Source organism: Cnephaeus nilssonii (genome assembly GCF_951640355.1).
Source record: "Cnephaeus nilssonii genome assembly, chromosome: 19".
Taxonomy (NCBI): Eukaryota; Metazoa; Chordata; class Mammalia; order Chiroptera; family Vespertilionidae; genus Cnephaeus; species Cnephaeus nilssonii.
In genome coordinates this window covers 37,061,210-37,085,695 of record NC_137090.1, presented here as the reverse complement: position 1 = coordinate 37,085,695, position 24,486 = coordinate 37,061,210, and the positions used below count along the sequence as shown (strand labels likewise).

The window sequence follows — 24,486 nt, the reverse complement described above, 5'->3', positions numbered from 1 at the left end:
AGGCTGGCAGGGGGGGGGGGGCAGTTAGGTGTGACCAGGCAGGCAGGCAGGTATGCGATTAGGAGCCAGCAGTCCAGGATTGTGAGAGGGGTCCTGGATTGGAGAGGGTGCAGGCTGGGCTGAGGGGACCTCTCCCCCCCCCCCCCCCCACCACCACCCCATGCACGAATTTCGTGCATCGGGCCTCTAGTATTGTATGAAAGCAGTGGAGGAATAAAAGCAGAAAGAAAGCTACATTCCATGAAGCTAGTTTTTGGGTAAATCACAGAACGTTGTGTAACATTGTTTAACACCCTAAGAAGCCAGCGAAGTTTGTAGCTCAGAGCAGTGAGGTCGGGTAGAAAGGTTCTGGACGGCCTTATTGTGAGGTAATGGGTAGGTAGTCCAGTATTTTTATACTAGGACGAGAATAGAAGTTGGTGAGTGTTTTGGGGATACATTATAAAGGTTGAAATTGTGGAGAGCAGCTGGTTTTTCATTCAACAGTTTTACTGAGCATGTATGGTGTGCTTCAAAGTCAGGTTCCAGCCATGAGATGCTCATACCGGGCAAGTATGCTGATGGTTACCCTGCAAGTGCCTTGACGTGCGTGTAAGAATTAGGGTAACATCTACCCAGTGGAGTGTGCATCTTAAACAAAACATCCTTTCAGGGTTCAATTTAAAAGGGAGGATAGATAGGTTAGCACAGTCATGAGATTCTGGCTTCACAGTTTTCTTTTTCTATTTTTGTGTCCTAATTTCCTGGCCTCTTCTGATTTAAGCTCTTTGGAAACAATGTTGCAAACGTTGACTAGGAAGAATTGAGTAGGGCATTTTAGTCCAGTTAGCTCATTAAACTGAAGATTCACTAGAAAATGCTTTGCTGGGGTGTTACTTGTTTAATGCTGCTTGCTGTACTTTAATCAGAATTTATCAGTTGGGCTACACTTGTTCTGAGATAGTCATTTAAATATTTAAAAAAAACAGCAAAAATCTGTGTCACATAATAATTGGATTATCTGCAAGCACACTCTGGGAACATCCTGGTAATGGTTTTTGTTTAGTGGTGTTAGTGCGTGAGCATGTGGAAATCGTGCTTAGGAATAGTAAATAGAATCTGAAGAGCCTGAATGTACAGTAACTTCTTTTTTTCTTTAATTTATTATTGAAAGCTTTACAGATGTTCCATGTTCCCTCTTCCCCCTCCCCAATTTTCTCCCCATTGATCTCCCCACTCCCATCCCCTCCCCAGGCCTTCACCACACTATTGCACTATTGTCTGTGTCCATGGGTTATGCATATATGCATATAGGTTCTTTGGTTAATCCTCCTCCCAATCCCCATCCCCAAACAATAACTTCTTTTTAAAAAAAATATATTTTTATTGATTTCAGAGAGGAAGGGAGAGGGGAGAGAGAGATAGAACCATCAATGATGAGAATCATTGATTAGCTGCCTCCTGCACGCCCCCTACTGGGGATCGAGCCAGGCATGTGCTCTTGACCAGAATCGAACCTGGGACCCTTCAGTCTGCAGGCCGACGCTCTATCCATTGAGCCAAACCAGCCAGGGCCCAAACAATAACTTCTTAATGTGACTTGCTTGGAAACCACTTTTCTTTCCTTCCATCATCCATGGGCATTGATTTGACCATATATAATTGGCTAAAGTCTGTCCTAAAAGCATTCATTTCCATTCTACATCTCTGCAACTATCATATAAGCTGACTTTTATTCAGGTGTCTGTTCAGTTCTCACCTGTTTAGAAACCTTTCCTAATTTTTTAAAAGGAATTCCTTTTCTGGAATATAAACCCCCATGAGGGCAGAGAGACTTTTTTGTTGTTGCTGTTTTTGTTAATTCTCACCTGAGGATATATTTTCCATTGATTTTTTAGAGAGAATGGAAAGGAGTGGATGGTGGGGGAGAGAAACATTGATGTTAGAGAGACAGGCTCATCAGTTGGTTGCTTCCCACACTTACCCTGACTAGGGACAGGATTTGTAGGTGCCCTTGACTGGGAATTGAACCTGAGACCCCTCTATCCACTGAGCCACACTGGCCAGGTCAGACACTTTCTGTTTTGCTATATCTCCCAACTTAGAATCATCCTTGTGGTTGAAGGAAGGGATGAATTTATTGCGCATCATTTACCAGGTGTCAGGAATACTTGCCTAGATACATCCTTAGTCTCTTGTCTAGCAAGCTGGCTGGTCCATCTGCTGGGAGCTACCTAACCTGCTTCTTATCCAGCCCATTTTAGTTTTAGCAGTTGAAGTGTACGAGCTCAGTTCTCCATTGGACATGGATTTGAATCATAGTTTTCCTAAACTGTTCAGAGGTAAGCCAATTAATTGCTCTGTCTCCGTTTCTTCAATTTGGGATAATCTCTATCTCAAAGGTGACCGTGAAGATGGAGAGAAATAGTACACGGAGCTTTTAGCACAGCTTTTAGACATTTTGACCCTGGCATTCAGTCTTTCTCCTAGTCTCTTAAGCCATACTTCCCTTTCCTTCCTCTGTAGAATTAAAGTGAAAATTGGAAAAATGTAAATGGGTTTTAAACAGAAAATTGATCATGGACTTTTATTAACTCACTGGAATTTGGTTAGGAAGACATTTTTTACAACAGTTCCAGTAATAAGGTGAACACATTCCATATTCTGGATAATCACAGTAGCCACTGGCTACTAATTTAATTAAAAATAAATAAAACCATACCCTGGCTGGTTTGGCTCAGTGGATAGAACGTCAGCCTGCAGACTGAAGGGTCCCGGGTTCAATTCTGGTCAAGGGCACATGCTAGGGTTGCGGGCTCGATCCCCAGTGGGGGGCATGCAGGAGGCAGCCGATCAATGATTCTCATCATTGATGTTTCCATCTTCCTCTCCCTCTCTGAAATCAATAAAAATATATTTTAAATAAATAAATAAAACCCAAAATTCAGTTCTTAGTCACTAGTTCTAGTCCAAGTGCTCAATAGCCCTGTGGCTCCCCACACTAGTAGGCACAGGTTAATAGAGCACTTGCATCAATCTGGAAAGTGCTGTTGGACAGCCCTGTTCCAGAAAATGCTTAGTAAATATAGGCTAGTAGGATAGGGAAAGGAGAAACTGTTTTCTTTCCTGTTTTGAAATTTATCTCTTTATTATTTTATTCATTCAACAAATGTCCCATGCCATTGCATATAGTCTGGATACCTTTCAGCACTATCCCTTTTATACCACTTCTTTCTTTGCTCTACCTTCCCTTTTTTTCATTTCTGTCACAAGCAATAGTTGTTAGCCTTCTTGAGGATTTTTTTTTCCAAAGAAAGTTTATCTGTTCACTGCAGTGACTGTTGATGTGCCAGAGTAGAGCTATAGAATCATTGTCGAGATATGCAGGGTTCAGTCACTGGCAAGTTGAGTTTCTGTAGTTAAGATATTATGATTTACAAGTCATGCCCAACAAAATGAGAAATTGCTATGTCCTTAATATCTCTTGTTGAATCTGAGTAGGCTAACGAACTAGGTATCTATTGAATTCCACCTAGTGAGGCATTGTTGGGTAGAGGATGGGATGAGCATGGAGTGGGGGTAGAGGGAGAAGTAGTGGGTGGTTAAAAATGAATAGCCAGCTAGCTGGTTTGGCTCAATGGATAGAGCATCGGCCTGCAGACCAAAGGGTCCCAGGTTCGATTCTAGTCAAGGGCATGTACCTTGGTTGCAGGCTCCTCCCTGGCCCTGACCCTGGTCAGGGCTTGTGTAGGAGGCAACCAGTGATGTGTTTCTCTCACATCAATGTTTCTCTCTGTCTCCACTCTCTCTTCCACTCTCCCTAAAAATCAATGGAAAAATATCCTCAGGTGAGGATTAACAAAAAACAAACAAACAAGAATAGCTAGACCTAGAGCCTATTCACAGGCAACTCCACACTCTAGGAGGGGAGATGAAAAGTATTGCATAAGAAACTGTATTATATGGTGGACAGTGAAAAATGCTTATGAGTTACTTTGAGAATTCAGAATAGGAAGGGATTGTTTTAGGGAAGTGATGGGGAGCATTGGGTGGTCAGGGAAGGTCTTTGCTGCAAGCATTGGAGCTGGGCTTTGGAAAATAAGCCTCTTTTGGACATGAGAGATGGCAGTGGGAAGAGGTCACTGTTCTCGATGGAAGGATATGAGGCTGGAAAAGTATGTTAAGGGCTGATTATGAAAGAATTGGTGAAGCATTTGGATTTTACTCTGAGCCATGGGGTGAGGCTGATTAAAGGTGTCAGCCAAGGTAGTGACATAACTAGAATAGTCTGAGGCATGTTGAAATGGCTACCATGTTTACCTTGCTTTCATCTTGACTAGAAACCCAAAGTAGTTTTGTTTTGTTTTTTAAAGCAAACTTTGGTTAAATAATGGCTTTTGGACTTTGTCAGAGCAGTCAAGTTATGAAATGCTAGATATTTTAAATGATGAAAAGTCAAAATATGAAATATCTCTTAGTACCATCTTATCTATATATATAAAAGGCTAAGCGACCGACCAGTAGGTATGATGTGTACTGACCACAAGGGGGCAGCTCAACGCAGGAGCTGCCAAGCTGCGGTGACTTGGCAGTGGCAGTTCTTGGGTGATGCACCCAGAACCAGAGAGGAGGGAGCCCGATTCAGGGGTGCATCACTCGAGAACCGCCCTCTCGCAATCCGGGACCCCTCGGGGATGTTGGAGAGCCAGTTTAGGCCTGATCCCTGCAGACCAGGCTGAGGGACCCCACTTGCCAGAGGGACCCTGCTCATTCCACAGACGCCCTTTGAGCCGCGGCCCGGGCGGGACCCAGGGAAGTTGGCTCCAGGGTGTGTCCGGCCTATCTCAACCAGTTCCGCCCCACCTGCTACCCTCTAATTAATTTTCTTTCAAAGTGCGTGAATCCGTGCACCGGGGCACTAGTTTTTAATAATATCCAAGCTGTGTGTGTGTGTGTGTGTGTGTGTGTGTGTGTGTGTGAAGTGGGAGAGTGCAGACTGGGAGGATTGTCTATGACCCTTACTATCCCTTTGCACTCTCCTGCAGATGGTATTGCTATCTGTCCTTTCCCCTTCCATGCTTTGCATTACAGTATGGGAACTTGAGTTCTCAACAGTAAATATAGCCACTTATTTCTTATTCTCTATTAAACAATTTTCTATATTTAGCCCTCTTGGTTAATGAGTACTCAGTAACCCCAGTGAAAGAAAAATTTCATCTGCCTTATGACAGATTTAGAAAAGTAGTAGTGGTAGTAATTCATCACCATGAGGAGCTTATCTATTCCGATGCCAACAAGGAAGATACTATATTTTAGGGAGATGATACTTTAAGGAAATACTGTTATGTGCAAGACTCTAATATATGTCTGAAACAAAAATTATTCTTGTAGTTCTCAAAATAGGATTCTATCACAGCTTTTACAATTATTTTTCTTTTATCTTAATAGACATAGAGCAGACTAGGGATAAAGTCAGGTAGTCCTTAAGGAATTATACAAACACACTAATTCACTGCTAAAATTGGGACTTGGATGTAAGAAATATAAAAGTCTACAGAAAGGAAATATCAGGATTTTGTTAATCTAAAAAGACTTCGTGACCCTGGCTGGTATGGCTCAGTAGTTATGTTAGGGGCAAAAATAAATAGAATATTGGGGACTAGCTACAGTTATAAGGTATATTAATCATGCTCTGTTAACCATGATTGCCTTGTTCTGATTCAATAAAGGACATTCTAACCTGGCTAGGAGTTGTATGCCCCTTGGACCTGGGAGTCAACCTTGGAATTCCATACATTCTCATTCAAGAACAGCCTATTATCATGGAAAGATTAACAACCTTGTTGCCCAAACAATGGAGTCCCTCCCCAGCCTGCAATGCCAACCTCCCTGTGTAATCTTTGTCTTATCCTATCTAATAAAAGAGTAATATGCAAAGTAACCATCACTCCGCTACACCCACCAGCCACGCCCACCAGCCAATCAAGAGTGATATGCAAATTAACCCAGCCAAGATGGCAGTTAACTTGCATATCCAGGTGAAGAGCGAAGACTGAGACAGTGGAGAAGGAAGCCAAGCACTGTAGAAGGGAGCAAAGCTGCAGAGAAGTAAGCAAGCGGGGCGGTGGAGAAAAGAGGGAAGCAGGCAGGGCGGGGGAGAAGGGAGGGAGCGAGGCAGAGGAGATGGGTGGGAGCGAGGCAGAGGAGATGGGAGGGAGGGAGGCAGCGGAGACGGGAGGGAGGGAGCGAGGCAGCGGAGACGGGTGGGAGACGGGTGGGAGCGAGGCAGAGGAGAAGGGAGGGAGCGAGGCAGCGGAGATGGGTGGGAGCGAGGCAGCAGAGATGGGTGGGAGGGAGGGAGGCAGCAGAGACGGGAGGGAGGGAGCGAGGCAGCGGAGATGGGTGGGAGGGAGCGAGGCAGCGGAGACGGGTGGGAGCTTCGCTCAGGCTGCAGGAAACCCTATTCTTGCAGGAGTATTCCTGCAATGGGCGGCTAGTTTAATATAAGCATCTGGTTTATGGGGAGTTGCAGAGCAGATTTTTGCACATGACCTGCTGCTCTCCCATACTGCTGGCATTATTGGAATAAACGCTTATATATGATTCAACCCTGTCTCTGCTTAATTGGCTCAAGTAGTGAAAGGCAGCCTGGACCCCTTGCTTGGTGGGCCCATGCACAGTAGGGTCGTGGGTTCCATTCCCGTCAAGGGCATGTGCCTGGTTGAAGGTTTGATCCCCAGCTCTAGTCGGGGTGCATGCAGGAGGCAACGCTTCTGCGCCCCCCTCCCTTCCACTCTCAAAAATCATTGGAAAAATTATCCTCAGGTGAAGATTAACATAATAATAAAAATACTTTGTGAATACAGTGTGGGTTAAAATTGGAGTAGGAGGAGGAGAGTAGGAATTGCATTTAAGATGGAGAATGGAAAGAACACATTTAATTCCTGGATTCATGAATTAATTAATATTTATTTCATTTCCTGACATTGGAGCAAGTATTAGGCAGCATAATAAAATGGGATGAACGTGGGCTTTGGCTTACGATCTTAAATCTTAAGTTAGTCTCTTGCTAATTGTGTGATTTTTAAGCAACCCACTTAACCTAAGTAAATTCTATTTAAGTACTGTGCTACTTTGAATATGTTGGTTAGACCTTGAGATAATTAACTGCTATTGGAGATATTAAAAGTATTCCTCTTTTTCTTGCTAAATATTACAAGAAACTATATTTTGTTTATAAAACTTTGTTATTGACACTAATCCAGAAAGAAGCTGCTGGGGCTTTAAAGTATTTTACTATACAGATTTTTTTTTATAAGTGTAGCGGTATTAGTTCCTTATGGCTGCTGTAACACATTTCCACAAACTGGGTGGTTTAAAAGAGCAGAAAAGTTTTCTCTCATGATTCTGTAAACCAGAAGTAAAAATGAGTGTTACTGGTCTGAAATCAAAGGTGTCACTAGAGCCATACTCTAGGAGAGAATCTGTCTCTTGCTTCTTCTAGCTTCATGTGGCTGTTGGCATTCTGGCTTGTGGTCATATCGCCCTAATCTTCAAGGCCAGCATCCTAAAATATCTCCGTTCTGCTTTTCCTCTGCGTCAAATTTCCCTCTGCTCCCTTTTATAAGGATAGGGCCTACCCATATAATCCAGCATAACCTTCCATCTAACATAGTCACCTGCAGAGACCCTGCCCCCATTTTTTGCCATATAAGGTAATAGTCAAGGTTCCAGAAATTATGGATATAATGGGGGGGGGAGGGCATTTTTCAGTAGGCAGTATCATATAATTTGGCCTATTAAGTCTAAAATTCTTCTGTGTGTAGTATACTTAAAGACCATGCCACACAGTTTAATCTTTTGCACTCGGATGTCGAGTGTGACTCGACACGGTTAGCATCGGTAGCAGCTCTTTTTATACTCTTTGAATGTATCAATAATTTGAAATATAAAAAAATCCAAATAAATAAGTTTGTATGAAAAGAAACTCCAGTTTTTTATTTTACTGCCGCGCTTTGTAAAATCTGGGGTATTTAAAAAATTAAATCCCGAGTAGAATAAAGGAATCGAGAGAAAAGCAAGCGAGTGCAAAGGGTTAAAGTACTGCTAATGAAATATAAAGATAAATAAGACGTTTCCTGCCTTCAAGAAACTTCTGGAATGCCGCAGTAGGAAACTTGTACTTTTGAAGACAGTGGAGAACCTGAAGTTGTTTGGTTCAGCTGTGTTTTAGGAAGATTAGTCTTGATATGCATAGAATAGAATGGAGAGAGGAAGGACGAGAAGGGTGACTGGTTACGTGTGTGAATGATGCTAAGGCTTCAAGGAAATGTTGGTGTGATGGTGTTCAGAAAGAGAAAGATGTCAAGGTGCATCCCAGAAGGAATATGTTGTTTGCTATTGAGGCATAACTGACATGCAACAAAATTCTCCTATTTTAACTTGACAGTTGACAAATATTTATAGTAGTGTAACCACAACCACAGTCATGATATGGAACATTTCTATAATCTTAAAAAATTTCCTTGAACTTCTTCACAGTCTGTCCCATTCCCCTGGTCTCTGGCAACCACTGATTTGCGTTCTATCACCAGTTTGCCTTCTCTAGTTTCATGTGGGATTATACAGTATGTAGTCTTTTGTGTCTGGCTTCTTTCACTTAGCATATTGATTTTGATGTAGTATGTTTTATGGCTGAGAAGTATTCCATTACAGTTATGTGCTGCTTATTGAGGATGTGTTCTGAGAAATGCATTGTTAGATGAATTCGTCATTGTGTGAACATCATAGATTGCACTTACATAAGCCTAGATCCTATAGTCTAGTGGTCGGCAAACTCATTAGTCAACAGAGCCAAATAACAGTACAACGATTGAAATTTCTTTTGAGAGCCAAATTTTTTAAACTTAAACTTCTTCTAACGCCACTTCTTCAAAATAGACTCGCCCAGGCCATGGTATTTTGTGGAAGAGCCACACTCAAGGGGCCAACGAGCCGCATGTGGCTCACGAGCCACAGTTTGCTGACCACGGGTCTAGCCTATTGCTCCTAGGCTACAAACCTGTATAGCATGTTACTGTACTGAATACCGTAGGTAATTGTAACACAAGTAAGTATTTGTGTATTTAATCATATCTAAATATAGAAAAGGTACAGTAAAAATACAGTATAATAGATAAAGTGCGTGTGTATGTGTTCAAGCAAAGTGTTAGGGGAGGGGGGATGGAGGGAGGAGGTGCCATTGAAGGAAGAGTAGATGTTAGGATGAGGGATGGAAGATTAGAGAGAAGAAAGGAAGAGAAGGGGAGAAGAGAAAGGAAGATCAGAGATCCAAACTGACCCATAGAGATAAAGCTTTTGATGAGAGAGAAATAAAAGGGATTTTTTTTCCTTGAATATTTTTTGATCCATGGTTGGTTGAATCCATGGATACAAAACCCAAGGATACAAGAGGGCTGACTATATTTAGGTTGTCTTTGTTTTGTCAGCAATGTTTTATAGTTTCAATGTGCAGGTCTTGCATATTTTTGTTCAGTTTACTCCTAAGTATTTTATGCATTTGCCATACTATTGTAAGTGGATTATCATAGCCTATGCATGATAACCCAGAGCTTTCAAATTTGGGTAACAATTAAAATGGAAGCAGGAAGAGGAGTTTGATTTAAGGAAGATGTTCAGTTTAATTTTGGCTTTGTTGAGTTTGTAGTACCAGTAGGTTATCCTTCCAGCAGGAGCTATTGAGAGAGACTTGGAGCCATCTCCATAGGGGTGACAGTAAAGTATGGGTATGCTTGAGACCTCCAAGAGAGGAAGTTTAGAAAAAGTTCAATTCGAGGTCTGAACCTTGCAAACTTCTTTAAGAGAATGGGTAGTCAGAGCAGACTGTAAGAAAGTTAGCTGTAGAAAGGTAGGAAAACACCTGGAGTACAGAGAGAGGAAAGAATTTCAAGAAAATCAAAAGAATTTCAAGAATGGACTGATTAAGAGCTGGACACTGCAGAGAGGCTGAGGACCTTGAAGGATAAGGAAGGGTAATTGCAGTGGGTGGTTTTATCATTGTGATGGAGATCTTTGACTAGAGTGGTATGGATAGAATCCAAGTTTCAAAAGATTAAGGAGGTAAGGAAGGAAACAGTGAGAAAAGAGGACTGGCTTCAGAAATCAGTGGAGAAGGAAAAGAGCATGATAGACAAGCCAATCTAGAGTGTTAACATGTGGAAAAGTTCATTTGCGATAGGTGACTGTGAGCATGTACCAGGCTCACCTCCTTACAGAGGTCTTGAAGATGCAAGGGCCCTCTTAGTGGCATAGGCTTTGGTAAAGGAAAATAAGAGGATATAGAATTATAGGCATTTGAGACAGATTAACTACTTTCTTCTCTTTTCATTTGGTTCTGAATCATCATTTTGGTATACTAATTCTTTTTTTTAAATATTTCAAGAAAAATGATTTTAAGTATAATAATGTTACATGCAATAAACATTAATATTTCAAGAAAAACAATTTTAAATATGTTACATGCAATAAACAATATTTCAGGAAAAATGATTTTAAATGTAATAATATTACATGTAATAAAAATGAATATTTCAAGGGATACACTAATTTTTTATTGATTATTATTTTTTTTTTTACAAAGAAGAAGGGAGAGAGATAGAAAGTTAGAAACATCGATGAGAGAGAAACATCGATCAGCTGCCTCCTGCACACCTCCCACCAGGGATGTGCCTGCAACCAAGGTACATGCCCCTAACTGGAATCGAACCCGGGACCTCCTAGCCCACAGGCCGACGCTCTATCCACTGAGCCAAACCGGTCAGGGCATATACTAATTTTTTAAAAATTCCCTAGAACAGCCCGGCCTGTGTGGCTCAGTGTTTGAGCATTGACACATGAACCAAGAGGTCACTGATTTGATTCCTGGTCAGGGTACTTGCCTGGGTTGCAGACTTGATCCCCAGTAGGAGGTGTGCAGGAGGCAGCCGATCGATGTTTCTCTCTCATCAATATTTCTATCTCTCTATCCCTCTCCCTTCCTTTTTCTCTAAAAATCAATAAAAACATTAAAAAAAAATTAATAGCGTTTGGTAAAATATCACCTGTTGGCCAAATCTGACCTGAGACTTGTTTTTGTACTAAGAATTATATATGTGGGTATGTTTGTGTATGTGTATATGTGTGTATATGTAGGTGTGTGTATATATTTTAATAGCTAATGAAAAACCAAAGGAAGACTATATCATGGCATGTGAACATTGTATGAAATTCAATTTTCAGTGTCCATAGATAAAGTTTTTTGGGGGCAGCCATGTGCTCATTCATTTATACTTTTGCAGGGTTGAGTAGTTGCTACAGAGACTGAGGCACAAAGAGCCTAAAATATTTACTATCTGGCCCTTCACAGAAAATGTTTGCCAACTCCTGATCTGGAAGGACCATTGTTGGTTCCTTTTCTGACTGTCCCATGACTTGCTTATTATTATTATTATTATTATTATTATTATTATTTGCAGTCAATATTGGTCTCTGTTTTAGGGCCTTTCATAGCGAATGCAGGTTTTATTTTTTTGTCTCAAGCATGTTTGTTTCTGTCAAGATTGATGAACTATCAGAAAGCTCATCAAAGTATCTGACCTCATTGATATTGGGTATTTGTAAAGAAACATGACAAAATTATAATGCAAGCTGTTGACATTCTTCATTGATATTTAGCATAGCTCTTTTGGTGAAATCAGAGGTTTTATCCATTATTTCAATTTCTAGGCTTATTTTTCAAAAGCAAAGTTGGAAGTAGAGAAAGAAGAAACCACAGCTGAAAACTAACCACTTTGTAAAGAAGTAGTGGTAGTAAATCTTTAAACCAGACACTGTTCTAAATGATTTAGCCTACCTTAACTCAGTTACTCCTCGACAACCACTCTGAAATACTATTATTCCCATTTTCCACAGGAGAAAACTGAAGTCCAAAGAGGAGTAGGTAACTTGCCCAAGGTCACACAGCTAGTTAATGGGCAAGTTGGGGTTACAACCCAGTCAAGTGAGCCTCCAGAGTACATGCTCCTAAGACTGTGTTGTGTTGCCTTTCTCAGAATGATAACCACGAACATTTATTGACCACTTATCTGGGGGGCAGATACTCTTCTCAGGTCATTATATGTATCAGCACATTTAATATTTACAACGCATTTGCCTAAGGGGTTACAACTATAAAGTGGTGAGGCCACTGATCCTAGTCAGTCTAGCTCCCCTGCCTGTACCCTTCACCACTGCACTGTGCTGTAGCTTTTCCCTTCATTATTGCTCAGAATGGTAATTTTATTCTTTTTCCTGTAAGAACTCTACAGCTTGGTGACACTTGAAGGACACATTGCATTGCTGTTTGCAAGGAGACAATTTTCCCCACAGGATAACATCTCAACCATGGGCTCTTTTTTCCATTTCACTCTGAAATGGTCATTGATAGGTGCACTTGTGATCTGTGTTTCCCCTACAAAAGATGCTGGGCAGAGGGCCTCTGATTTCATGAATAAGAGGCCTAAGTTATCCCAAGGCCCTTCTTTTATCTTGCCTCATCTCTGATCATAACCTTTGTAGTTTAGGTCTTTTTGCCATTGTCCAGGCTGCAGTTGGAAATTTGTGTCAGAAATTCTGGAGTGAGACTTAGGGTATTGCTATAGATTTTGGAATTATATGTGTATAATCAATTTCCAAAGAAATTTACAGGGACTGTTAGAGAAGGTGATTGAAATAGCTTTTACTATCCCATTTTAAGGATTAGATAAAGCAACCAGCAACTTTCTACTCTTGAAGGCAAATAGCCTCATAATTCTCCATAATAATTCCCAGATTCTTTGTGACTATTAATTTTGTTTTTGACCCTCCTGTTTGTGAGTTCCTTGTAGATACTATTTTGAGTTTACATATTTTTGTTGTTTATTTATTTATAAATCTTTATTGTTGAAAATATTACATATTTCCCCCTTTGACTCCCTCTAGCCCGCTCCTGCCCCTTGATTTTACATTTGATACTACTTTGGTGCTACATTATTTGTTTGCAAGAGGTGCAAATTAGACTGCCCTTTTTCAAAACTCTCAAAGAGGCAACTCATAATCTACCATAATGCTTAGTGCACAGTAGGTGCGTCATAAATATATGTAGATTGATGACTTGTTTAAGTGATGTAAGTGACATGGAAGTGCAGAGTGAATTACTCATGCTATAGTCCTGATGGGTTGGAGCTTTTGAGCAAAATATTTAGGTTGCCTAGAATATTATGTGATTGAAACGAAAGGTTAATGGGTTCAGTTTGGTTCATGGAGGAAAAATCTGTAGTCCATAGCCACAGGCTGCCCCTGTGAAAACTATCTCTCCAGCAAGTGGGCTATAACTTTAACCCTAGGTTGAACTAGCAAGATGACCTTGCCTCTGGCCACCCTTTTCAGTTGCCTTAAGCAGAGGCAGGTGAGTGGCAGACGTTTTTGCCAGTGAGCTCTTGGAGGACTAGGCTGGGTCTTGCCTTCTAATTATTTTTATTTGTCATAGAGCCAAGTACTATGTCTGTTCCACAAACCTGTTGACTGATAATGGCTTAAAAGGAGAATCTGACCAAGAATGTAAAAGATTGAAGCCTTTTCTTTGCATTTTCTGGGCTCAGAATGCTACAAACCTTACAGGCTTCATTTAAATCGGGTGGGGAACGTGTGGCCACGGGCTGTATAAGGCCCTCAAAATCATTTGGTCCGGCCCTGCCAAGGCACTAGAGTTAATTAAATGCCTGACCAAATATAGCAGGCTAATTTTTAAGTTGATAATTTTGTATGGCCCGCGAATGATGTTATAAATATCAAAATGTCCCTTGGCAGAAAAAAGGTTCCCCACCTTTGGTTTAAATCTTTTGAAGTAAAACACCACTTTTCTGGGATGTCTTTCCTTGCACTAGCTTAATACAGGTGGTCTTGCTTCATGCTCTATAGGTATTCCATGTCAGAGTGCTGTTAGTTGTTATTGAATTGTTTTGTTTACCAGCTCTTCTTCATTACCCTATAACTTTGTAAAAAATAAAAATGCACCAGGGTGTATTTTTTTATGTTGACACTGGCACTGCATAGATGCTTAGTAAATTTTTAATGAATAACTAGGTTATGCAGTTGTCATCTTAAGAGATGAAAATCTTTGAACAAATCAATGAATGAACAAAAACATTGCAGTTAAATTGGCCTTCTATCTAAATGGCATTGACTCAGAATGAGGCAGATTGGGTTAGAGATGGGCTTGAGGATGGTGTCAAGATTTGGAATATCTGTGGTGGGAAATAGAGGGGTGAAGTGAAGGCCTGAGGCCCAGAGAATGTCCATAGCAGCACCGTTGTTCCGTAGTTAGACCTTGACTTCTGGAGGTAACTAATGTGCATGGTTGTGTGATTCCCCACCAGAACTCTAGAGCCCAGGTGAAGTTCCTTGACTGTTCCTTCCTTAAGGAAGCCTTTCCTGATGTCCTAAGTTAAATTTCCTTATTATAGGTTCTTACAGTTTTGTTCTTCTAGTATTCATTATTGTTATAGTTTTGCATTTGATTGTTACAATTATTATATAAAAGTTTACTTTCCCCAGTAACTAAGAGCTTTTAGGAAAGATATGTCTGATTTGCTTACCATTGTGCAGTGTCTGGCACCTCCCTAGTAGACACTTGGTAAATATTTGTTGAATTTAATGAATCAAATATAGTGGTTCTCAACCTTTTTAATCTACCCCAGCACACCTGTGGAATATGACTTGCTTTCATCGGAACCACTATTGACTGCCCTGATCCTCTCCTGAAGGAGGGCAGTTGTCAGATAGGTTAGGGTAGTGGTTAATAAATCACAGGTCCTGGAATGAGAATGCCTGGGCTCCTCGCAGCCCCACCTCTCACCAGCTTTGTGACCTTATGCAAATTCTTTTTTAATTTAAATTATTTATTGTTGAAAGTATTACATATGTCTCCTTTTTCCCCCATTGACCTCTCCCCGCCCGTGTCCCCCCCCCCCCCCCAAGCACTGGCCCTCGCCCCCCTACTGTCTGTGTCCATTGGTTCTGCTTATATGCATGCATACAAGTCCTTTGGTTGATCTCTTACCCACCCCCCCTGCCTTCCCTCTGAGGTTTGATGGTCTGTCTCTGGATCTATTTTTGTTCATCAGTTTATGTTGTTCATTATATTTAACAAATGAGAGAGATCCTGTGATATTTATCTTTCTCTCACTGGCTTATTTCGCTTAGCATAATGCTCTCCAGTCTATCCATGCTATTCTTATGCAAATTCTTAATCTCTCTATGCAGCCGCAGTGTCCTCATCTGTGAAGTGTGTCACTAATAGGACCTACTGCTTGGGGTTGTCATGGAGTTTGCATTAGAGGATTCACAGAAAGCTTTTAGAGCAGCATGTGACATGTGAAAGTTAGTTACTATTGCTAGTGGTTTGAAAAAGACTTCTAGATGATTTTGATAATTTTCTTTCCTTGAGACTCCTGGCTTAATGGTAAAGGATTTGTAGGGCAGGTACCTGTTAGCATCTTATGTGTGTGTCTGTTTATTGTCATATATTGAATATTGATCTTCAAGGGAAACTGAGAAGAGAAATCCCTGGACCAGGATGGTCTTTTTGGCCCAGTGATCCAGTGACACCCTGAAAGAAAATCATTCTTTATGAACCAGGAGGTCATGGTTCAATTCCCGGTCAGGGCATATGCCCAGGTTTGTGGGCTCAATCCCCAGTATGAGGTGTGCAGGAGGCAGCTGACCAGTGATTCTCTGTCATCATTGATGTTTCTATCTCTTCCTCTCCCTTACTTTCTGAAATAAATAAAAAATATATTTAAGAAAGGAGTAGTAGAGCCCAGCCGGAGTGGCTCAGTTGGTTGAGCATTGATTGTCCTGTGCACTGAAAGGTTTTGGGTTCCATCCATGGTAGGAGCATATACGGAAGGCAACTGATGTTTCTCTCTCTCTTTCTCTTTCATCCTCTCTCTAAGCATGTCTTCAGGAGAAGATTTTTAAAAAAATGGTAGCCATCCTATCTGTGGAATGAAAGATTAGTGAGTGCTGTCTGCTTTACACCTGCTATGGTAAACTTGATTCTTTGTTTCCCTTGCAGAGGAGGTGGCCAAGTTGGAGAAGCACTTGATGCTTCTCCGACAAGAGTATGTCAAGCTGCAGAAGAAATTGGCAGAGACAGAGAAGAGATGCACTCTTTTGGCCGCGCAAGCAAACAAGGAAAACAGCAGCGAGTCCTTCATCAGCCGCCTGCTGACGATTGTGGCCGACCTCTATGAGCAGGAGCAGTATAGGTGAGCTCCTTGGACGCAGGGCCAGTTTGGGGAAGCCAGCCCTTTAGCTTTATTCCCACGCCACATTGCAACTTTTCCTCTCTCTTTCTCTTTTGTTTAAAATATGTTTTTGTTGATTTCAGAGAGCGGAAAGGAGAGGGGGGAGAGAGAAACATCAGTGATGAAAAAATCATTGATCGGCTGCTTCTTGAACACCCCCTACTGGGGATGAAGGCTGCAACCCGGGCATACGCCGTGACTGGGAATCGAACCTTGACCTCCTGGTCCATGGGTCAACACTCAACCACTGAACCACATCGGTTGGGCTCAACTTCTCATCTCTTTTTGACTTTCTTCCCAAGTTTATTTCTCTCTATCGAGGATCTTAGCAAACCTTTAGTTTCTAGAATGTAAGTTTCTTAAGGCAAGATTTTGTCTGTTTGTTTCCTGCTTATCTTAGGCACAGATAATAGAACTACAAGGTCACGGTTTGATTCCCGTTCAGGGCACATGCCCAGGAGGCAGTGGATCAATGATTCTCTCTCATTATTGGTGTTTCTATTTCTCTCCCTTCCTCTCTGAAATTAATAAAAATATATATTTTTAAAAAGCTATTTAAATTCTTCAACAAAATGCATGTTTATGGGAAAAAGTTTATTGGTAAAAGAGCACCTGCTTCCCAAACTGATTTTCCAATTTCAGTTTCTCCATCTAGTTCTCTCTTTAATAGAACTAGAATTGTTGATACGCTTACATAATTACAAAGTATGTTCTAGATAGTGCTTTTGTGGGGGAAAATGTGTCTGCATGAAGCATTATATAGAAATATTCTGGTTGGGTCTCCTTTTAAGTGGATAATAGTTTTATGTATTCATTCATGTAATAGTTTTTGTGTATTTAGTTTCTAAAAGCTTTCTAGCCTAACAATTATTTTAGAGGGAATATGAACATTTAAAAAACACAAATATAAGCAGGGAGATGATAATTAATGACTTGGGATTGCTGTCAACACAGCCATATGGCACATACTGTGTCAGCTCAGTAGGTCATTCTTAGGTTTTGTTAACTGCCTAGATGCTTTCCTGCCTTAGTATTTGACATTTCAGAGTTAAACATAAATAACTATTTGGAAAACTCTTTTCATATAATAGTATGTCATAAATATAAAAACATGTTTAAAAGAAAATATTTCTCTCACTGTATTTCTTTATAAATGGTTGAGTAAAAGATGGCCAATAAAAGGTCTGAATGTTTCTCATAAGAACAGGAGTCTAGATATTGGGTCTCATATTCTTGACTGTTTTATCAAAGCTAATTTGGTCATACTTTTTCTGTTTTTACTGTGTTTGTGCATTAATGTGGTATGGAGCATAGCAGCACTGTAGTCTCAGAGCTGGCATCACAATCTTTAGGCTTTCTGTCGTTCTCCCCCTGATGATTATCTTGATTTATTGCTCATAAAACCTTTTCTACTTTTTATATGAACGTTAATCATCCTATTTAACTTGTAGGTTCACCACCTTAAGAATCTCATTCGATGTCTTTGAAAGCAGAACATGGGTGTGAACTAAAGCTATAAGTTAGAAATAGAAAACATGTCTAGCACCATATTAGAAACATGACCCATCAGAATTAAGTGCTAGCATAGAGAAAGAAATTTGCTGTGATTTTTTTCTTTTGCAGATGTATGTTGATGAATATTTGTATATTTATCAGCTGTGAATTCTAGCTAGCTATACCTAGTTATGATGACAGTTTTCTTTGTATATTTGTGGATATGTTTCTTCATCAGTGATCTAAAGATAAAGGTTGGGGGAAGGCACATCAATGCTCACAAGTTTGTCCTGGCGGCCCGCAGTGACAGCTGGAGTCTGGCCAATTTGTCTTCCACCAAGGAGCTGGACCTGTCAGGTGAGCCTCTGACCGGTTGGGGACTCAAAACTGCCAGCACAAGAAGTCTTGGCAGAAGGTTAAGGTTGTTGCTTTGAAATATTTGTGGTTTAACGAAAGTAGAATACTTTTCTTATTGGTCAGTGGTGACCACGAACTACTTAAACTATTAGTGAATCAGTAGGTTATACTTTGTGAATACCTTTGTTTACTATCTGGCTAATAAATAGTAAATATTTGCGTATCTACAGTACTTTTATAATTTATAAAATATAAATGTCTGTCCAGAAACTCTTTTCATATAATAGTATACTATAAATATGGGAGCATGTATAGAAAACAATTTTTCTTTCACTCCAAGAAAAAGCTCTCCTGTTCAGTTGCCTAAAATCGAATCATAGCTATCAAAGTACTTTTCTTGGTCTGTAAGAACTGAATTCAGAAGTAAAAGTTACTCCAAGGAATAAGAATATTTTTTATTTAAAATCAAAGGATGAGTGCCCTGGCCGGTGGGGCTCAGTTGGTTGAGCGTCGTCCCATGCTCCAAAAGGTTCAATTCCCAATCAGGGCACATACCCAGGTTGCAGGTTCAATCCCCTTTTGGGGTATGTATGGAAGGCAACCGATTGATGTTTCTCTCTCACATCAGTATTTTCTCTCTCTCTCTCTCTCTCTCTCTCTCTCCTCCCTCCCGCTCCCTTTCTCTTTCTCTAATATCAATAAAAACGTATTTTTAAAACAACAAAGAATGAGCTTCATTCTTTAGAATTTGAATAGGTGCATTGAGCTGTTTAAAGTTATTATTTAATTGTTTTATGCCACATTATGTTGTGTAGAATATGGGTAAATATGGTGGTAAGTAGACATAAAAGCATCATTTTTGAAAGTTGACTTCAAAATGCATTTTCAGATGGTACTCTTTTGTTTTAAAAAAGCAAATTTAAAATTTAATGCTGCTGTTAATAGTCATGAGAATTGTAATGCATGATAAGGAGAATACCTAGGCATTAAATTATTAGTTATTTCCAGAAGTGATTGGCTCTGTGGAAATTTTGCTGAATTGTCTTTGCTGACCATTCGGAAGGTACTGTTTTCCATGTGTAGTACTGGGAGCACTGAGATCATGATAACACGGTCCTTGCCATACAGACCGAGCTCATACTCTGTTAGAGGAAATGGGCTAATAATCATTGCAGGCCAGGGCTGTGTGTATGGTAATATAATTGCTTTATGTTAAGGTACAGAAGACACTAACTAGGGCTGATAAGGTGTCAGAGGTGAGCAGTGTTGCAAAGGTTAAGTAGGCACTTATCACAAGGATTTAGGGGAGCAGATGTCTAATGCTTCTCTACTTCATTTCTAGGGTTTCACCTGAGGTCCCTAATTCAGAGTTGTAAGCACAACAAATATACACACATGTGTATACATGTGCATATGCATTCATGTCTGTAACTAAAACATCTACTTGGGAAGTAGTCTTGACTGGAACGGCACCAGTCTACATGACTGAAATCTCTGAGCTGAGCCTTTCAATTTTAAGTCTTTTGAAGCCATATATCTTTGACCCCTTACATAACAACTATGGATAACATTAAAACCCATTAGGTCATGAGATATTCCTTATAAAATGCACAGTAGGATCTTGATTACATGAACAGATAGTTTACAAAGATTAGAAGAGATAATAAGAAAATATCCAGCTTTGTTAGAACAAAGTTTAGAATAAGCATCTTTTGATATCTACATTATCAAAAATGGATGACCCCAATCGTGTGGGGCTCATGAAACTGGTCCTCTTGCACATTGCCAGTCTCTGTATAAATGGGTATGACAGTTGTAGAAAGCAGTTAGGCAGCAGAACTATAAAATGGTCTTTTTAACCTTATCATCTCACCTGTCTCAGATGGATTCTGTCATAGGTAATTCAGATAGCATAACTTTATGTGTAATTGTGAAATACTGTATGCAATCAAAATGGATAAGAGTGAAAAAAATGAAATATTGACTGCTCCCTGGAACAAATAAAATTGCATAAGAACACAAAAAATTGCACAAAGGTATAAAATGTCTAATTTAAACATTAAATTAAAAACTTGTTACTTTTTTAAGACACCATAACATTTAAAAATATGTTTCTAGGTTTTAGAGAGGAAAAAGTTCGACCATTTTAAAACACAGCTTTTACACTATTTATATACTTGTTTACAAGAACCGATTTCCAATCTCCCTCAAATTGCTGGCCAGCCATGCAGTTGGTGCTTCCAGGTATCGCATAACATAGGCTTCTTAGGCAGTCTCAGCTGCTGCAACCCCAGATTTAGGCAACCACACCCACACCCACCCAGGCAATTCAGCAGGACTGCTGGGCAAAACACATTAAACATGAACAGGTCCACATATGCCACCATCTCCTTGGATCCCTCCCCCATGATACACTTCTTCAGAGGTAAATTTTATAAAGTAAAGATGCCTATTAGCTATCTTAGTAAAGCCACAAAAAACTTGACTCTGCAGAGTCTCACTCCTGAAAGCAAACCTTACAGCAGGAATCAAACCATGCTTACTATTTACAACAGGAGGAGAGTTCAGGCTTCTTCAAAGGCATTAACATTGTACTTTCCTAAACTCTAGAAATTCTCAATTCACTATGATGCAATCGTGTGGTCATATAGTCACTGAGTTAAAGGTGCTGTTAAGTATTATGATGTACTGCCCTGCCGGTGTGGATTGAGTTCGATTCCTGGTCAGGGTACATGCCCGGGTTGTGGGCTCCTTCCCTAGTATGGGGTGTGCAGGAGGCAGCCTCAGAATGCCCTGCATAAGAAAAACCACTGAAGCAGAGCATGTCTCATCCCAGAGTGGGTCAGACTAGGGCTCGGAGACCAGGCAAGAATCACTAGAGGTCTCTTGCCACCCAGAGCTGATCAGGCTCACCCAGATGAGAGGCAGTAAATGTTTCTCGTGCCATACAAAAATACTTGATTCAACTTATGTCTTAGGTGAGGCGACGGGGATTGCTGAGGCTGTGGCTGGGTCTCAAAACTGGAACATTCCTGGCAGCACTGCAAATAAAAGAGCCCAGACCTCAGCCAAGGAACCTCCAGTCTAGGCAGCAGGTGGGATCCCTGGTACCCGAGACGGGTCCCTCACTTGTCAGTCTCATTTGGGTTGCCAGAATATGAAACCGGACAAGCAATGGATCCAGGCTGCCTATCACTACTTGAGCCAATTCAGCAGAGACAGGGTTGTATCATATATGAGAGTTTATTCCAATAATGCCGGCATTGTGGGAGAGCAACAGGTCATCCACGAAAATCTGCTCTCAACACAAAGACAAGAGCATAATTTAATTATTTCTCAAAACATTTTAAAAGTTCTATTAATACATTACCAAGTTTAAAAAAAAGTACATTGCCACCCCGGTTTTATGGTTCAGTGTCGACCTATGAACCAGAGGGTCATGGTTCTATTCCCAAACAGGGCACATGCCCAAGTCTTCAGTGTGGGATGTGCAGGACACAGCTGATCAATGATTCTCTCTCAACAGTGGTTTCTATCTCTCTCCCTCTCCCTTCCTCTCTGAAATCAATAAAAAATGCATATATTTAAAGAAAAAAAATATATTGCCAGGTAAGAGAGAAAATAAAAAATAAGCCTTAACATGATCACTATTAGCATTTTGGTGTATTTTCTTTCACTTTTTTTAATGCCTTTTAAAAAAAATATCTGGCTGTTTTATCTCCCACTACATTTGGAAGAGAGTGGGTTAATAAGAGCTAATCAGTTGTTGCCTAATTATTAAGTTAATAAGATGTTGCTGGCCCATGGTGTGCCTTTCCTACATAATCAAGAATTGAGTATAGTTTCTTAGACCTTAGCTAGTCATCAGTATCACATGAAGGACTTGTTAAAACCCAAATTCTAGGCCCCACCTCCAGAGTTTCCTGATTCATTATTAGATTATTAGATCTGGGGTGGGGCTGAGAATAAGCATTTCTAACAAGCTCCCAGATGATGCTGATTCTGCGAGCCCAGGACCACTGGTGTAGACCATGGTTTTAAGCAATCCTCTGACTATCACTGTTAAGAGTAGACTCTAGTTGAAATCATAGTTTTGCTATTTTATACGGTGATTTTCATCCCAAGCATTTCTTCAAGTTGCTGTAGAGACTTTACCTTAAAAATTAAATAAGTAATACATGTTCATTAAATAAAAATCAGGAAAAAAGAAACTAAAAGAAAAATTAATTATGAATTCCACCAGGGTTGATATTTTAGTGTATATCCTTCTAATCTCTCAATAGACAGAGGGACAGATAAACAGTCAATCTGACTAAGGCCATACCCTGAATGTCCTTGATTCTGGAATTCTGCACAGAGTCAGACCTGGTTAGTGCTTGTTAGGGAGACAGACACAAAACTATATACGTGTGGGGTGTGTGTATTTATGTATGTGTGTATGAAATTCTTATTCTCAGGCCCACCCCAGATCTAATGAATCAAAAACTCTGGAGGTGGGACCTAGAATTTGGGTTTTAACACCCTTATACGCATATATATACTCACACAAATATATCTAACAAAAAATGATATTATGTAATATATGTATTTTTAGCCTACTTTTTTAACCTGTGTAGTAACTATATTCTTATGCTGAATATAGATCTAAATCTTAATTGATGCAATGTTTTCCAGTGTGTGAATATGTTATAATTTGTTTAATTTGTTCTCCGTTATTGGATTCCAAGATTTTTCTTCCATTTTTTTATTATTAAAAACAATACTGTGTTGACTATCTTAGTACGTATATTTCTTTATATTTGCTGTTTTTTCTTAATAATTTACATATATAGTTGCTGTGTGAAGTTTATGAACTTCTAAGAATCTTTGGTAGTGTGAGAGACAATACATTCTAATTTAAATTTGTACTAGTATTCAGTTATTGGTAAGATTTATTTGCCATTTTTATTTATCTCTGTGAATTACCTATTTATATCTATTACCTATTTTTCTATTGGATGTCTATCTTTTCATTTTTTTGGTAGGATCTTTTTATTAGAATGTAAACTCTTTGTCATATGTTTAAAATATTTCCCCTCATTTTTTTGCTGTTAATCCTTACCTTAGGATATTTTTCCATTGATATTTTAGAGAGAGTGGAAGGGATGGGGAGACACAAAGAGAGAGAAACATCGATGTGAGAGAGATACATCGATTGGTTGCCTCCTGCAAATGTCCAACCAGGGCCCGGAATCAAGCCTGCAACCTAGGTATGTGACCTTGACTGGAATTGAACCTGGGACCCTTCAGTCCGTGCCAATGCTCTATCCACTGGGCCAAACCAGCTAGGATTCCCCCATTTTTTTTTTTAATTTTACTTCCTTATTTAGTAGGTTCATTTCCTCCAGTTACCATCTCTTACAAAGCTAATACTTTTCTGCAGTTAGATGCTGCCCAGAATGCTAAATCACCAGTTTTTAAAATATCTTTCTTGATTTCAGAGAGGAAGGGAGAGGGAGAAAGAGAAAGAAACATCAATGATGAGAGAGAATCATTGATCCGCTGCCTCTTGTATGCCCCACACTGGGGATCGAACCCGCATCCTGGGTGTGTGAGCTGACCGGGATTCGAACCGTGACCTCCTGTTTCATAGGTCAATGCTTGGCCACTGAGCCATGCTGGCTGGGCTTACTCCCCATTTTTATTTGCTATGTGATATTTCTTTGAGTTGGATATACCAGAATATACTTTATTAGCCTCAGTTTTAGGGATCCTCAAGAAGGCTTAAGTGTCATGAGTGCTTTGATTTCAGACTCTCTACTTTCTTCAACCAGATGCTAACCCTGAGGTGACAATGACAATGCTTCGCTGGATCTATACGGATGAGTTGGAGTTCAAAGAAGATGATGTGTTCCTGACTGAGTTGATGAAACTAGCTAATCGGTTTCAGCTACAGCTCCTTAGGGAGAGGCAAGTCACAGCAGATATATTCAAGCACCTCAGATGGTGGTGGCTGAGCTTTAATTATGGCAAGCTCTGGGAAAACAGCTTCTCCTGCTAATGTAAATAACTTTTGCAAGGTGTTTTTTAAAGGCTATAGGGGGGAGAGAATTTTATCTCTCTTGTTTTGTATTGTAAGCTAAATTTTGCTAACGCCTTTAAGGTATTCTTTTTTCTTTCCCTGGTTTATTATCTGAGATTACATAATTGTGAATTGATAAACTTGAGTATGGAATAACAAAATCCAGTATTCAAACCCTCAACTTTCCCTCCTGTACCTTTTTCCTTTGAATTTTATTCTACTTTCTGATCT

At 40.0% G+C, this 24,486-nt stretch overlaps 1 protein-coding gene across 3 annotated transcripts in view; it reads left to right on the top strand.

Moving 5' to 3' along the window:
• The window catches only part of ANKFY1 (ankyrin repeat and FYVE domain containing 1), a 66,297-nt gene that overhangs the window by 2,136 nt on the left and 39,675 nt on the right, over nt 1-24,486 (top strand). Inside the window, exons 1-4 of one of the 3 annotated variants that reach the window (XM_079799073.1) lie at nt 6,066-6,087; nt 16,112-16,304; nt 18,076-18,194; nt 24,008-24,143. In XM_079799073.1, the coding sequence (XP_079655199.1) occupies nt 16,141-16,304; nt 18,076-18,194; nt 24,008-24,143 (419 nt within the window). In that variant the 5' untranslated portion in view covers nt 6,066-6,087; nt 16,112-16,140. Of the gene's footprint in view, nt 1-6,065; nt 6,088-16,111; nt 16,305-18,075; nt 18,195-24,007; nt 24,236-24,486 lie in introns of those variants that run through there. The other 2 variants (XM_079799072.1, XM_079799074.1) reach the window with 2 other exon arrangements.